A 13,672-nucleotide genomic window follows, 5' to 3' on the forward strand; every position below is an offset into this window, starting at 1 on the left:
AAGAGATAAAAGAAATGAAAGGGGGATCTTTAGAAAAGTGAATGAGGAAATTACATAGAAATACATGGCATTTGTGGGAACAATACACGTAGAATAGGTTCATAGATTGGTACTAGGCTATTGGCCCTAGGACCTATACAAGCCTAACCATATCAGTTTCCCGGCTATTTCTTCCCAGAATATTTACTTCCTTGGTCCCCTGTCTAGCAGGGTGACTGATGTGATCCCTGGAGTGAATTTCCTATCTCTCATCTAATTGTCAAGGTTCCTTTTGAAGAGGGGCAAAGAGGTGCTCTGCTTGACATGTATGGGCAGTCTATTCCAGAGTATGTGGAGTCTCTGGGACAGGAGCCTATCCCTCCAGCATGTTTTGTTCATTGTGATGACCAGGTTTAGATCAGTGGAGCGTGTGACTCTGAGGGATTGAGCTTCCTTTAAGCGCAGCATGTCCAACAGTTCTGGGTTTGACATGGCCTTGTATGTTAAGCAGAACTCGCCTCTGAGCAGATGACATGTGACAACAGTATAGCTGGAGATTTTTTTAGATGGTCAGCATACGGCATCCTGCTTTAGTTCTGTGATTCTTTTAGTGAGGTATTTCTGCGGCCTGTCCCAACGGTTGCAGATGTCTTGTGAGGTACATACCAAACGGGTTGTTGCACTCTATAATGGATCTAATGAGGGATGAGTACAGTGGGACAATGACCTCCTTTTTCTGGAAGAAAAACCCTTCGTGATTAGGTGTGCCACAAAGAAGGTGAGACCACTGTCCACCTGTGTCCCCAAGTCCCTTATCACACTTTTGGTTTTGTGTACTGCTACTTATGTGGTAATTCACGGGTACATGTTTTTTCTCAAAGGGGATAACTATACATTTCTTGGCATAGAGCTTGAGCCCATGGCTCTAGCACCAAGCATCTGTCTCTCTAAGGCCCTTTTGTAGAATATCCACATCATTTGGGGATTCGATAATGGCTCCCAGTTTGCAGTCATCTGCAAACTTTGTTAGCCAGAGTCCCTTAGTGTTGGCCTTTACCTCGGAGAAGTAGATGCCAAACAAGAGTGGTCCCAGGACTGAACCTTGAGGTACTCAACGTGTCACTTGTCTGGAGATGGATTTGGAGTCTGCTACTTTTACAGTATGGGTTCGGTCAGTAAGCCAGTTGGCAACTCATCCAGTGACGTAGGGATTAATGCCCAGCTTAGTAAATTTATCTATGATTCCAGAGTGGGGGATGGTGTTGAAGGCCTTGGCGAAGTCCAGATAGGCTGTATGGACTGGCTTACCCTTGTCCACGGCTCTGGTGACTGATTCGAAGAAGTCAATCAGGTTGACGAGACAAGATCGGCCCTTCACGAAACCAAACTGGGTGGGGTCCAGTGTTTGAAGGTTCCCAATGTCTTTGTTAATAAGTTCCATGGCTTTGCAGATCAGACTCATCAGACTGATGGGACGATAGAACCCGGGATCCAAGGTGGATCACCCCTTGTGGAGTGGGATAACTGTAGCTGTGCACCACTCACTGGGCACAAAGCCTGAGGTGAGGCTATGATTAAACATGACACTGTTATATATGTTATAAATATGACAATAGGTACCAGTTCATTTTATAGTTCATGTAGTACACAGCCCGGGATGTCGTCTAGTTCCCATGGATGCTGTATTCTTAGCTTTGGAGAGTGTTTTTTTTTTTTACTCATGTGGCCGTGATTACTGGAATTTGGCAATCTTTTGGTACTGAGATGGGCCCTTTAGGGGGTGAGAGGGGGGGTGAAGTTGGCACTGAATCTATCTGCCAGGATATTGGCAATATCCTTGGGATCAGTATATTTAATGCCATTCTGTTGTAGCTCAGAGCAGATCTGAGCATTTCCATTTAGATTCTTGACATAATTACAGAATGCCTTGTGGTTGTCCTTAGAATCTTTGGCAATTTTATTTTCATAACTAGCTTTGGAGGATTTTATGAGGGATCTCAGCTTCTTATTGGGGTTGGTAAGGGAGTTTTTTGTATCCTGGGATTTTCCTCTTTTCTGCAACAGTTTCTTTCTTCTGTTGTACAGTTTATTTATGGCAGGAGACCACCAGATTGGCTTCCTTTTTTGGAGGAGAGCATCTTGGTTCTATTTGGAAAGGCACGATTTATGCACAAGTGGATATGCTTGTACAGTGCCTTAGTGTAGGATTCAGCAGTCGAACTTTCAGTTCCTGTCTGCATGGGTGTCATGAAGTTTGTCACTTCTGACTTGAGTACCATGAAGTTGGCTTTGGAGAAGTTTTTTATGGAGGTCTCCCTACTGGGGGTGGGGATGGACGTCAAGGGTGATTAGCTTATGATCAAACCTGACCAACGAGGGGGTGACCACTGGTGTGGAGCAATGATCTCCCATGTTGGTAATGATCAGGTCAAGGCTATTTGAGGCCCTGGTGGGACTATGGATTAGTTGATCCAGGGCACTGGAATTTATGAATTCCATGAACTGTTGGGCAACGGTGTTGGTACCCGAGCAGTTTTCCCAATTAATGGCAGGGTAGTTGAAATCACCTAGTATTAGGGTGTTTGGTTGTATCTTAATATTTTCCAGTATGTTAAAAAAAAGTGTAGTGAGAATCTTGGGGCATGGTGAGGGAACTATAACAAGCTACAATTTGGATTGGAGTCTAATCTAGTCTTAGTTGCATCTGTAGTATTTCAGATGGATTGTGCTGGGCAACTAGCCTGGAGGTGTGAATATTATTGGTGAATATAGACACTCCACCACCTTTATAGTGTTTCGGTCCTGGTTTAGTGGCTGAAAAGTGTAGTACAAGTTGTAACCTGGTATTGCAGGGGTGCTCTCTGGAGCCTTGAACCAGGTCTCAGTTACTGCACAGATATTGATGTTCTCCATTTTTAGGAGTGCCTCGAGAGAGTGCATTTTGAGGTTTAGACTTCTAGCATTGAGTAGCATTACCTTCAGATTTTGCATGCTTTTATCTGTTTTGGTGGTGGTTTTGTCATTTGAACCTTACCAAAAAAGGCACTACATGGGGTGGACAAGAGCCTTAGCCAGTAACCTGAATCCCAGGAGGCGACAGGTGCAGACCATCTCTGGCAAAGCATCGTGGTTTGTCGATCATGTCGTCCCAGGCAGACAGATGAGAGTTATTTTCCAACACTAAATGTTGGATGCCAAGGAGGAAAGTACAGTTGTGTACACTTACCATAAATGTAGATGTTCGAGTGTATTCACTGTTGCAGTCATTACATTTAGGTAATCCTGCTGGCAGTTTGCCCTCAGCCGGCCTGAATTCCAAAGTCTTGGGTCCTGCGTTGGCTGCTGTCGCCCCTTCCCTGACGTCAGGTCGTCAGGGTTATAAAAGAAGCAGCAGACGCCATGTTCTTCAGTTTTTCTTGCCCCAGATGTCAGGTGCCCCCAAAAAGGGTAGCCAAACTTTATATATATATTCAGAAATACATCAATATAAATTTTACCTTTTATCTTGTACACCACATAGGTAGTATAAATCAGAGAAGGAAGGATAAGATCCAAAAGAAAAAAGGGGAAAGCGGGTGGGTAACCTGGACTGCAACAGTGAATACACTCTAACATCTACATTTATGGTAAGTGTACACAATTGTACTATGTTCTTCGTGTTTCACTGTTGCAGTCATTACATTTGGGTAGAGTCCCAAAGCTATGGTTGGGAGGCTGGAACTAGACAGCAGTAGGAGCGACTATGAGGCCCTGCAGAACTGCAGTGGCAAAGCCTGCCCTGGATTTAGAGTAGAGTGGCAGATGGTAACGCTTTGCAAAGGTGTGCACTGAACTCCAAGTAGCCGCTTCTAAAATGCCTCTGGTCAGTACTCCCCTGAGAAAGGCTGCTGAGGTGGCTGCAGCCCTGGTGGAATGAGGCGTAATGCCTTTAGGCACTGGCTTGCCATGGTGTATGTAGCAGAAATGAATGCAGTGGCCTAACCACTTAGAAATAGTCTGCTTTGAGATAGGCTTTCCTTGTGATCCTGCAGCATATGCCACTAGTAATTGCTCTGTCTTCCTGAAAGCTTTGGTTCTGTCCAAGAAGAATCTAAGCTGTCTGTGTATATCCAAAGAATGCAGAATTCTCTTCCCCTTGTTCTGTGGATTTGGGTAAAAGGTTGGCAGATGGATGGCTTGGTTAAGAGCCACACTGGACACTACTTTAGGCATAAATGTTGGGTTTGTCCTCAGAGAGACCCTGTCAGGGTGAAAAATGATGAAAGGTTCCACAGCCATGAGCGCTTGTAGCTCTGAAACTCGTCTTGCAGATGTAATTGCTAAGAGCAGAGCTGTCTTCCAAGACAAAAACTTCATATCAGCTGTAGCAGCTGGCTCAAAAGGAGGCAGGGTAAGCTTTTCCAAAACAAAGCTGAGGTCCCATGCAGGTATTGGTAGTTTTCTTGGGGGTCTTAAATTTTTGGCTCCTCTGAGGTGCTGCCTCAGTGAAGGGTGAGAAAAAATTGGTAGCTCTGTATTGTAATGAGCCGAAATGGCAGAGGCATGAATTTTATTTGATGAAAAAGATAGGTCTTTGTCCAGCATCTCAGTTAAGTATTGCAAAATCTGAGGAATATTTGGTACGGCTGTATCAGTTCCTTGTGCCTGGTTCCAGGCACAGAATCTCTTCCATTTTCCAGCATAAGACTTTCTAGTACTAGGCCTTCTGGCTTCCAGAATGACATCCAACACAGATAAGTTCCTGAGTACTGGATACCAGTACTGACGTGGCCAGTCTGGGGCAATCAGTATCATCTTTGGCTTCTCCTGTCTGACCTCTAGGAGCACCTTGGGGAGGAGAGGCAGTGGAGGAAAGGCATATACTGTTAGGGCGTCCACTTTCCATGCTTGTCTGTGACAAGTCCTTGTGCAGAATCTTTTTAGTTGGTAACTGAGAGGGGGAGTAAATAGGTCTATGTCCGGGCATCCCCATTTCCTTGTTATCATGCTGAAGACTTGTGGCTCCAGTTTCCACTCGTGGGGATCCAAGAGGTTTCTGCTTAGTTCGTCTGCCAGAGTATTTTCCTTTCCTGACAGGAATTGCGCCTGCAGATGTACTTGGTAAGTCGAAGCTGTGTCCCACAAGGTCATGGCTAGACTGCAAAGGGGGTAAGAATGTGTGCCCCCCCCCTGCTTGTTTATATACCACATGACCATGGTGTTGTCGGTCTTTATCAGTAGTTGTCCCGGATGAAGTAGTTCCTTAAAGGCTGTCAGGGCATTTTGAACAGCTAACATCTCTTTTTGATTGATATGAAGATGCATTTGGTTTGAGGACCATGTGCCCTGAATGACTCTTCCTGCCATGTGGGCTCCCCAGGCATAATCTGAAGCATCCGTGGTTAGTGTCTGCCTGGCTGGAGGTAATGTGAATGGCTGTCCCTTGTTCTGGTGACGAGCCTTTGTCCACCATCAAAACTCCTGTTGCAGGCAGGGAAGGAGAGAAATGACTTGTTTCCAGGCTGTTGCAATGTTGAGTCCAAACACTTTTTAGGTACCACTGAAGTTTCCTCATATGCAGTCTTGCATACGGAATTAGTAGGATGCAGGATGCCATGAAGCCCAAAGCCTACAGAATTTTTCTTGCAGATAACTGGGCCTTTGCTGCAAAAATTTTGAAATAAGTAGTCAGTTGCCTTTGTTTGTCTGGCGTGAGATAAGCCATCTGGGCAGTGGTATTCAAGCTTGCATCCAGGAATGTTATCTCTTGTGAGGGTACTAGTTTTGATTTCTTTATGTTGACTGTGTACCCTAGGCATGTTAGAAGTCTTTTCACAAACACCAGATGTTGAAGAAGAATGTCCTTGTTCTCTGCTTGAATGAGACAGTCGTCCAAGTAAGGATATATCTGTATTCCTCTTTGTCTGCAAAATGCAATTACTGGTGCCAGGCACTTTGTAAAGACCCTGGGCACAGTAGATAAGCCAAAGGGCAGTGCAAAGAATTGGCAATGCATTGAACCAGCCTTAAATCTGAGGTATCATCTGCATGACTGTCTGATTGGAACATGCAGGTATGCCTCTTTTAGATCTAAAGTCACAAGCCAAGCATTCTTGCCCAACATGGGCAGAAGCTGCTGCAAGGTCAACATTTTGAATTTTGGAATATCCAGGAAAGTGTTCAGAATAGATAGGTCCATTATAGGCCTCCAGGCCTTTTCCTTTCTGGGTACCAACAACAGCCTTGAATAAAATCCTTGTCCCTGCTCTTGGTCTGGTACTTATTGAATGGCCCTCATGTCCATGAGGGATGAGACTTGTTTTTGTGCCTCTGCCCATTGATTTTTTGGCAGATCTGGCCAGCCATTTGCCTTTGGCATAGTATGGAAATGGAACTTGTATCCTTGTGACACTATGTTTAGAACCCACTTGTCCTGGGTTATGATGTGCCAAGTTTGAGCAAAAAGTGCTAATTTTCCCCCTAAGGGTGCTGCTAGAAGATAAGTGCTTGGTACAGGCAGGGGGAAGTCACTGGGACTGCTTTCTGTATGTTTGTGATCGATCTTCTCCAGCTTTGGAGGTAGAAGCACCCCATTGCTTGGGCCTATAGGAACCTTGCGCCTGGGATCTGCGTCTGGGTCTGCCCCTTTGAGGTCTGTCTGACACAGGAAAGGACCAATTTTTTGTAGGCCAGTGTCTACTAAACCTAGGTGGCTGTACTTGTAAAATTTCTTTGAGAGTTTGCATAGATTTAGCTTTGTCCTCCATTTTCTTTAACACCTCTTCTGCCTTAACACCAAACATAGTATCATGCTGTAAAGGAGCATCTAGTAATTTAACTTTAACATGATCAGGCAGATTTTGTTCCTTTAACCAAGCATGCCTCCTAATTACAGAACCCGTAACTGCGGCCCTGCAGGAGGCCTCCAAAGAATCAAAACCACATTGCAAAGTATGTTTTCAAACTTGTTCTGCTGCATACAATAAATCCTGCATTTCTTTGTTTTCTGCACATTCAGAATTTAACAACATGTTCTGTTTAAGCAATCCCATGGCATGTTGCTGATACTTAAGTATAAGAAATTGACAGTTTTAGGCCCTTATTGCCAAAGTTGCAGATGTGTAAACCTTTTTCCCCCATCTATCCAGTGCCCTTGAATCTCTGTCAGAGGGGGTTGTTTTTTTTTTGCAGTGGAAGCCTTAACTCCCTTTGGACCTTGTGAAACAGTTTCTGGGTCAGCAGCAGGGTTTTTAAAAATAAATTTGTGAGAGTCAGGAACCCTGTAATATCGGTCAGGTTTAACAGGAGCAGGGGGGTAAGGAGTCAGGGGTCAGACTAGACTCCGAAAACACATCATCTACAATGTCTAACACAGGTGGAACAGCTAGAGGCCTGTGCTGAGGTAGTAAAAGAAAATCCCTGAGCCTCTTTTTAGATTCTGAAAAATCTTGGCTCTCCCAGTAGAAGTGCTCCCTCATGGTATGCAAAGTTTTTCTTCAGCAACAGACTCCTCATAGGGGGAAGAGAATATTCCTGATCAGATGAGGAATCAGAAGAAATAGAAACCTGATCTGAAGATTCATAGTCAGTGTCTTGCCTAGGCCTCTTATCAGAAGGGGGGTGGGAACCCCTGATCAAAGTAATCAAGTCTTCAGCCATTTTGAGCATCTGTTTTTTGGGCATAGAGGCCTGTCCACGTGGCTCAAGTTTGTTTCCTTGCTTTAGAAGGTGTTTTAGTCTTTGTCTTTGATGCTGAAGTCGGTTTAATGTAAAGATGTTTAGGTCTGAATACACCCTCAGAAGCCGGTACCTGCTCAGTGGCTCCAGACCCATCTGAGTGATTAGCGTCCGAGGCTCCAATACCTTTAGTATCCAGTGGCATGGCCGACTCCACGTGGGAGTCAGTAGCGGGCTGCGACACTAAAGTAGCGGGCGTCAGGGGCTGCAAAAGCACCTCACTGAGAACCGGCGACTGGCTTAGGAGAAGCTTCGTCATTGGTTTTGGGCCTCAGTTGTTTTTCTTTTTCTTTGCGTTTTTTGTGAACTCCGGTAGTCGGATGGCTATCCGACGACATTTCAGGGTTATTAAACCGGCGTCCAAAAAAATTTAAAGCAAAATCATACCGACACTTAATAGTGCGTTGGTTAAATCTAGCACAAAACCAACAACCAGAAACGTTGTGATCAAGGCCTAGGCAAGGAATACAGTAAGAATGAAAATCCTTATGAGGTATTTGCTTTCCACAAGAAATACAATTATTAACTTTTCCTGACATCGGTCTGGAGCAAGAAAAAAGTTTCCCCAATGGGGTACTTAGCTTTATTAAAGACTTCGGATCTGAAACTCAAACACGAAAATCTCAGGAGTCGGCCGACCGGCACTTGCGAACTGCTTCTGCTTCGGGCCCGCGCAGCAAGAAAGACTGAAGAAAATGGTGTCTGCTGCTTCTTTTATACCCCTGACTACCTGTCATCAGGGAAGGGCCGGCAGTAGCTGACGCAGGACCCAAGACTCTGGAATTCAGGCCGGCTGAGGGCAACCTGCCAGCAGGATTACCCAAATGTAATGACTGCAACAGTGAAACATGAAGAACATCCACCTGTTATCTAGGAGGATTAGTATACAAAACCCTTTCAAAAACATTTTCACATGGTATTGCTTTGAAAGAGGGAATCCACAGGGATTTCATGCTGAAATGGCCAAAAAGTGTACTTCACTGGAGCAGTAAGAAAGGCCAAAGGATAACACCTCACAAAGTATGGCAGAACCAGAGAAACACTAGTCTTAAAAGTCTCTTGGGTCTTGACTTGGCACCAACTAGAAAATCTTTTCCATTTGCTAATATGACTTCCTAGTAGTCCATTTTCTTGCCTCCTTGAATTCCTGCTGCACTACCTCAGAAAACATGTGCATATAACATTAAGACTATCATCCAGGAAATGTTACGTTTGTTTTGAGTTGGGATACACCAAACATCCCGAATTGAGCAAGTAAGCCCAGTGTGCGAGAAAAACAAGTGGCAATTGCCCTTGTCCACTTCCAACAGAAGGCAGAACTACCGCTTATTAGACGGTCCTTCTGAATCTTCAGAAAGACCCTAGATACTTGCATAAAGGGTGGAGAAGCATGCATAAACATTCCTGCCCAAAGAAAAGTATTAGTTTTCCAGGCCTTTTTGCATGGAGGTCTGGGGCAGAATTTTGCCAAGTGATTGTTGTGACCTGGGGTAAAAGGATACAAGTTTTTGTTTCTTTTTGACAGGAATTTCTGAAGCAGACCCACTTTTACCAGAAAAATCTTCTCCAGGGAAAAGCATAACAGTCTGGCTAGGCAGAGATGTACTTCCTGTCCTTTCTCCCAGGACCAACCAAAGTGGCTCTCACTTACTCGTCAAGGATACTCCAACAGCCGCAGAAGATGCGACTAACCCCTGGTCCATAGTGGCTACAGGGGCCACACCAGAGGAAGCCAGGGGAAAATATGAATGGTCTGAGGTGTCAGAAATGGCCACAGCAATCTCACCCATCAGTGGCTGAGGCACTTTAGCAGCTTGCGGTGGTAGCAAAGGCGGTTTATTATTATTTACTTACTTATTTTTTGTGGCTAGAAGAAGGAAGAATTGAGGTTATCATTATTTAATTACTTACTTTTTGTGGTTAGAAGGAGGAAGAACTGAGCAACCAGTAGGTTGTTCTATGGTTAAGACAAAAAAAAGATTTTGATTTCCAGGTAAGCCTGACTGCAGCAGTAATAAGTTCTTACAGACACACACACACACACACACACACACACACACACACACACACACACACACACACACACACACACACACACACACACACACACACAATGAAAAACATTTTAAAAGGCTTATACCAGTCCCCCAAAAGTAATTTAAAACTTTCAAACAGGAAAAAGTAGATTTAAATCAAGTTTTAACATTTTCCCTCAAAAGTAACACATAACCCAAGTGACTAGAAGTCACGGGAGTCTGTAGAAATACTTTTTCCTAGCTTAAAAGTAAAGTTTTACAAAAACAAGTTATGTTTCAGTAATAAAAAGAATTGGGAAAGGGCCTCTGCCCAATGGTATCCTAACTACCCAACAATGAAGAAGTGTAAGCTGACAATCAAGCCTCCCAAGCCTACAACAGGAGTGCTCTTTCATGGCAGGAAAGGGCTTGGCAGCCAAACCACTCTTTAGCTCTGCCTGATCTGGTTATAAGGCTATTGAAAAAGTGATCAAATCTGAAAACATCTCTCGGTGACAAATGAAATTATATTTCAGAAGGCCATTTTCTAAATACTGAACTTGTGCTGGCAACTCCATTTTTTTGGTGTGTGTGATCAGCTTTACCACACCCTGTTGATCACAAGGGTTACCAAGATGAAAATCAAAGAACAACTGTTTTTTGGTAAACAATGCACAACTAGACACTGAACTGTGCAACTACTTACAGCTGAAGCCAACTGCTCCTCGGTCATATCTTCTACAAAAACAGGTCTTGTTACAGGTTCCTCAGGAAGTGCATCTGCTGAGCCAATCATTAATATGGTCATACCCTACAGGAAAACAAAAGTACCACTGTAACAAGAAACAAAGGGAATGTCATTTTTATAATTAGTTAAGCAGCAAAAATGAAAGACAATCTACAATTTGGGTGAGACTTTTTATCACATGTAACAGGTTTTACAAACCAGAATTGGTATACAGATTGCAATATTAGTTAAATGAAGATGGCATGTTTCATGCTTAAAATTCATACCAGAAGTAGCTTCATGAATAAGGCTGGAAAGACTTTATGAAAAAAGTATTTTATGATCCATACTCACATTCTTTAATTTGATGTTGCCCCACTCGTCATCCTGTAACAGAAAAACATTTTTCTTGTCAGAATAAATCATTAATAACTAGCAAACTGACTGATCCAACTAAATCAAAACTTTAAAAAAAGCTGCCCCTCATATGGTCACCAATCTGAAGCTCAATTTTTTTTCTTTTTTTACAATAACTGCTTTAATACACTTTATCAAAAGCAAAGAAATAAGCTGTACAACTGTTGGCCACTCAAAAGCAGAACTGAATGAATATACTCACCATTAATAGATGTTCAAACAGAATTCATCATGTGAAAAGAACCTGGCAAAAGTGGAAGTCAGTACACAGCCTGATCTTTTTCTGCATTCAGATATCCCTAGAAATGCAAGGATTTAGTTTCACAATGTGGTCGTTAGAGGATGCCAGGCTAAAAACAGTCCTGGGTACCCTGTTTTTTTTTCTGCTCATGAAATGCCAAAGAGTAATAAAATCAAAACATGAAAACAGCCAACATATCTCATTAATATATATGTTATGCATATTATCTGCTTTGAACCTGAAATGCTTTAATACCCACAGGAAATAGGTATAAAGAGATCAAACAAAATTATATAATATAAAAAAGTGAGGTCTGGGTTCCATGCACTACATGGAAAACCATTTTGCCAACTTATTTTAGCAAGGATTTTGTTTCAAGTGTAGCCTTCTAAGTCAGTAAAATTAGAGATGCAAGAGTATGGTGGGCACAGCTCCCACATGGGAGTGGAGAGCCCCCCCCCCCCAAAGACAGCCATACTTGAGGTTACAATTTTTGTTTCATTATAGCATGTTAACTACACATAAAGAACATTAAACCCAATAAGTGAAGGGCCAAAAGGATAGAGGTAGGGAGCATGCTCAGCAGCAACGACTTACTACATGCCATCTACTGTTATAGTGAGTGCACTCATACAGTTGTAATAATGTTCACTGCTGTGAGAAAGTACAGTTATATATCTGAACAACATGGCAGACCTGTGAGAAGTGGTCAGTCTAACATTAAATAATATATGGGTTATGTCCCACCTATCCTGTCTTCACACCAGATTTTTATCAGCAGTCTTGTACTTCTTATTATGAAGGCTTTAGCTGGCCTTTTTTTCTCATTCTGAAGAGCCTTTGTAGGAGCAAGAGTCACTTACAAAGTCATCATTGCCAACAGCCATCTTGTGCCTTTCAAGACCTCTAGCCCCACATTGAACCATGATTTCAAAATTTATCTCGACAATTATGAAATACTTCATTTACACTAGAAGAACAACTAAATGTTAAAATGAACGATTAAAATAACTATGGTCACATTTACTCAAAAACAAAGTAACTTTACTGTTAAAATGACCAATCCTTGAAGACTGACTGTCGGGGTTAAGTATGCTTAAAAGCTGTACTATCTTACTCTAGGAACACTCAAATAGAAGGGAGGTGGAGAGTTACAGGATCCTTGCAGCACAGTCAAGCAAAGCCTGTTCAATCTCTAGACTAAATTAAGCCACAGTATCAGTATGGACCGTCACTGATGTGACCGCTTTTATAACTTTAGCAGAAAAAAATCTGAAATATGTTGTTGCTACTGCTGCCCTAATGAAATAGGACTTCAACATGCATTAGAAAGGTTTATTATATTTGTTATTGTACCCTGACTGGAAGCGTTCTTTCCTTTTCCTAAATAAAAAAAAAAAGAGTGCGAGGAGACCGATTTCTTTGGTCCTTCAACTACAGAGCGGTTATCTAAGATGTCTGTGCATATCCAGCAGTTGCAAACAATGTAGTCATCATTTTAATTTGCATAACAAAATCACGTTAAATAGACTATAGCTGCTGGCATTCCTTTGGACATGAAAAAAACAGGTTTAGTCTTGAAAGAGGGCCTTTAAGCTAAACCAGCAAAACTTAACCATGAAGGCTTGTGGTAAAAGTAACAGCCAGCAAAAAGTGCTTTCAGGGGATACTCCTCTACAGTCTCTGCAGGTACACAAGGTAACTCATTTTCTCTAGAATAAATGGATAAATCCCAATGGGAAGAAATGTGTGTTTCTGGATGGGGTCATTACATGTACAATTTGTTCACATTTGCGCTGCCTCCATTAAAATATTATGTTTGGGAGGAAGAAGGGCTTCAGTTATGAATCAAGGATATGCCCTGCAAACACAGGAATGGAGAAGAAAATCTTGCCAGTAAGGATGACTGCAAGTAGGGGTACAGAAAATGGGCAACAGAATGTGGGAATTTACTAGAGAAATCTGGTAAAATAACCAAGATTTGGGAGCAAATAACTACAGAGGGAAAGATAATAGAGTGAGATGATGTCAAGAGGAAGTCTGGACTGCAGGTTAGAGACAGCCTCTCCTACCAGAAACTGATATCACAGTACAAGCAAAGGTGAAAGACCTTAGGACTCTTGTAGAGTTTTTAGTTGAATCTAGAACAAAAGTTGCAGTGAAAAAGGGGATAATTAGTCAGGTATATGCGGAATCGCATGCGAACTGTAAGAATCAGAGGCGGGTAGAAAAGCTTGTGAAGACAGACTGGAAAAGCAATTTACAAGGGAATAATGGGAGGACACGTGTATGGTTCCATGTATGCTACAAAGTCCAGACGGTTTAGGATATTTGAAGTGTCTGCATAGGTGTTTTTACACCCCAAGCAGACTTCAAAGAATTATTCCTGAGACAGCAATGCTGGAGGTGTGAAGGGGAAGAAGACAGTACCTGGGAACATGTTTTTTGTGAAGGTCATGCACCTGCAGATTTAAAAAACTTCCTACAGAATAATCATTCAGAAGTACTGAACAAGCAAACAGCTGTGACTTTGGAAATGATTCTTTTGAGCTGGAACACAGGATATGAATTGCCTAG

The 13,672-nt window shown here is 42.6% G+C and overlaps 1 protein-coding gene across 2 annotated transcripts in view; it reads right to left on the reverse strand.

The window, feature by feature from the left end:
* Positions 1-13,672, reverse strand: part of USP14 (ubiquitin specific peptidase 14) — a 1,988,776-nt gene that overhangs the window by 1,737,365 nt on the left and 237,739 nt on the right. For both annotated transcript variants that reach the window (XM_044065241.1, XM_044065240.1), the window contains exons 3-4: positions 10,792-10,824; positions 10,417-10,521 (exon numbers count right to left, since the gene is read on the reverse strand). In XM_044065241.1, the coding sequence (XP_043921176.1) occupies positions 10,417-10,521; positions 10,792-10,824 (138 nt within the window). The remainder of the gene's footprint in view (positions 1-10,416; positions 10,522-10,791; positions 10,825-13,672) is intronic.

The sequence above is a fragment of the Protopterus annectens genome, chromosome 3.part0 (genome assembly GCF_019279795.1).
Source record: "Protopterus annectens isolate FY-2018-M chromosome 3.part0, PAN1.0, whole genome shotgun sequence".
In the NCBI taxonomy this organism is placed as follows: Eukaryota; Metazoa; Chordata; order Ceratodontiformes; family Protopteridae; genus Protopterus; species Protopterus annectens.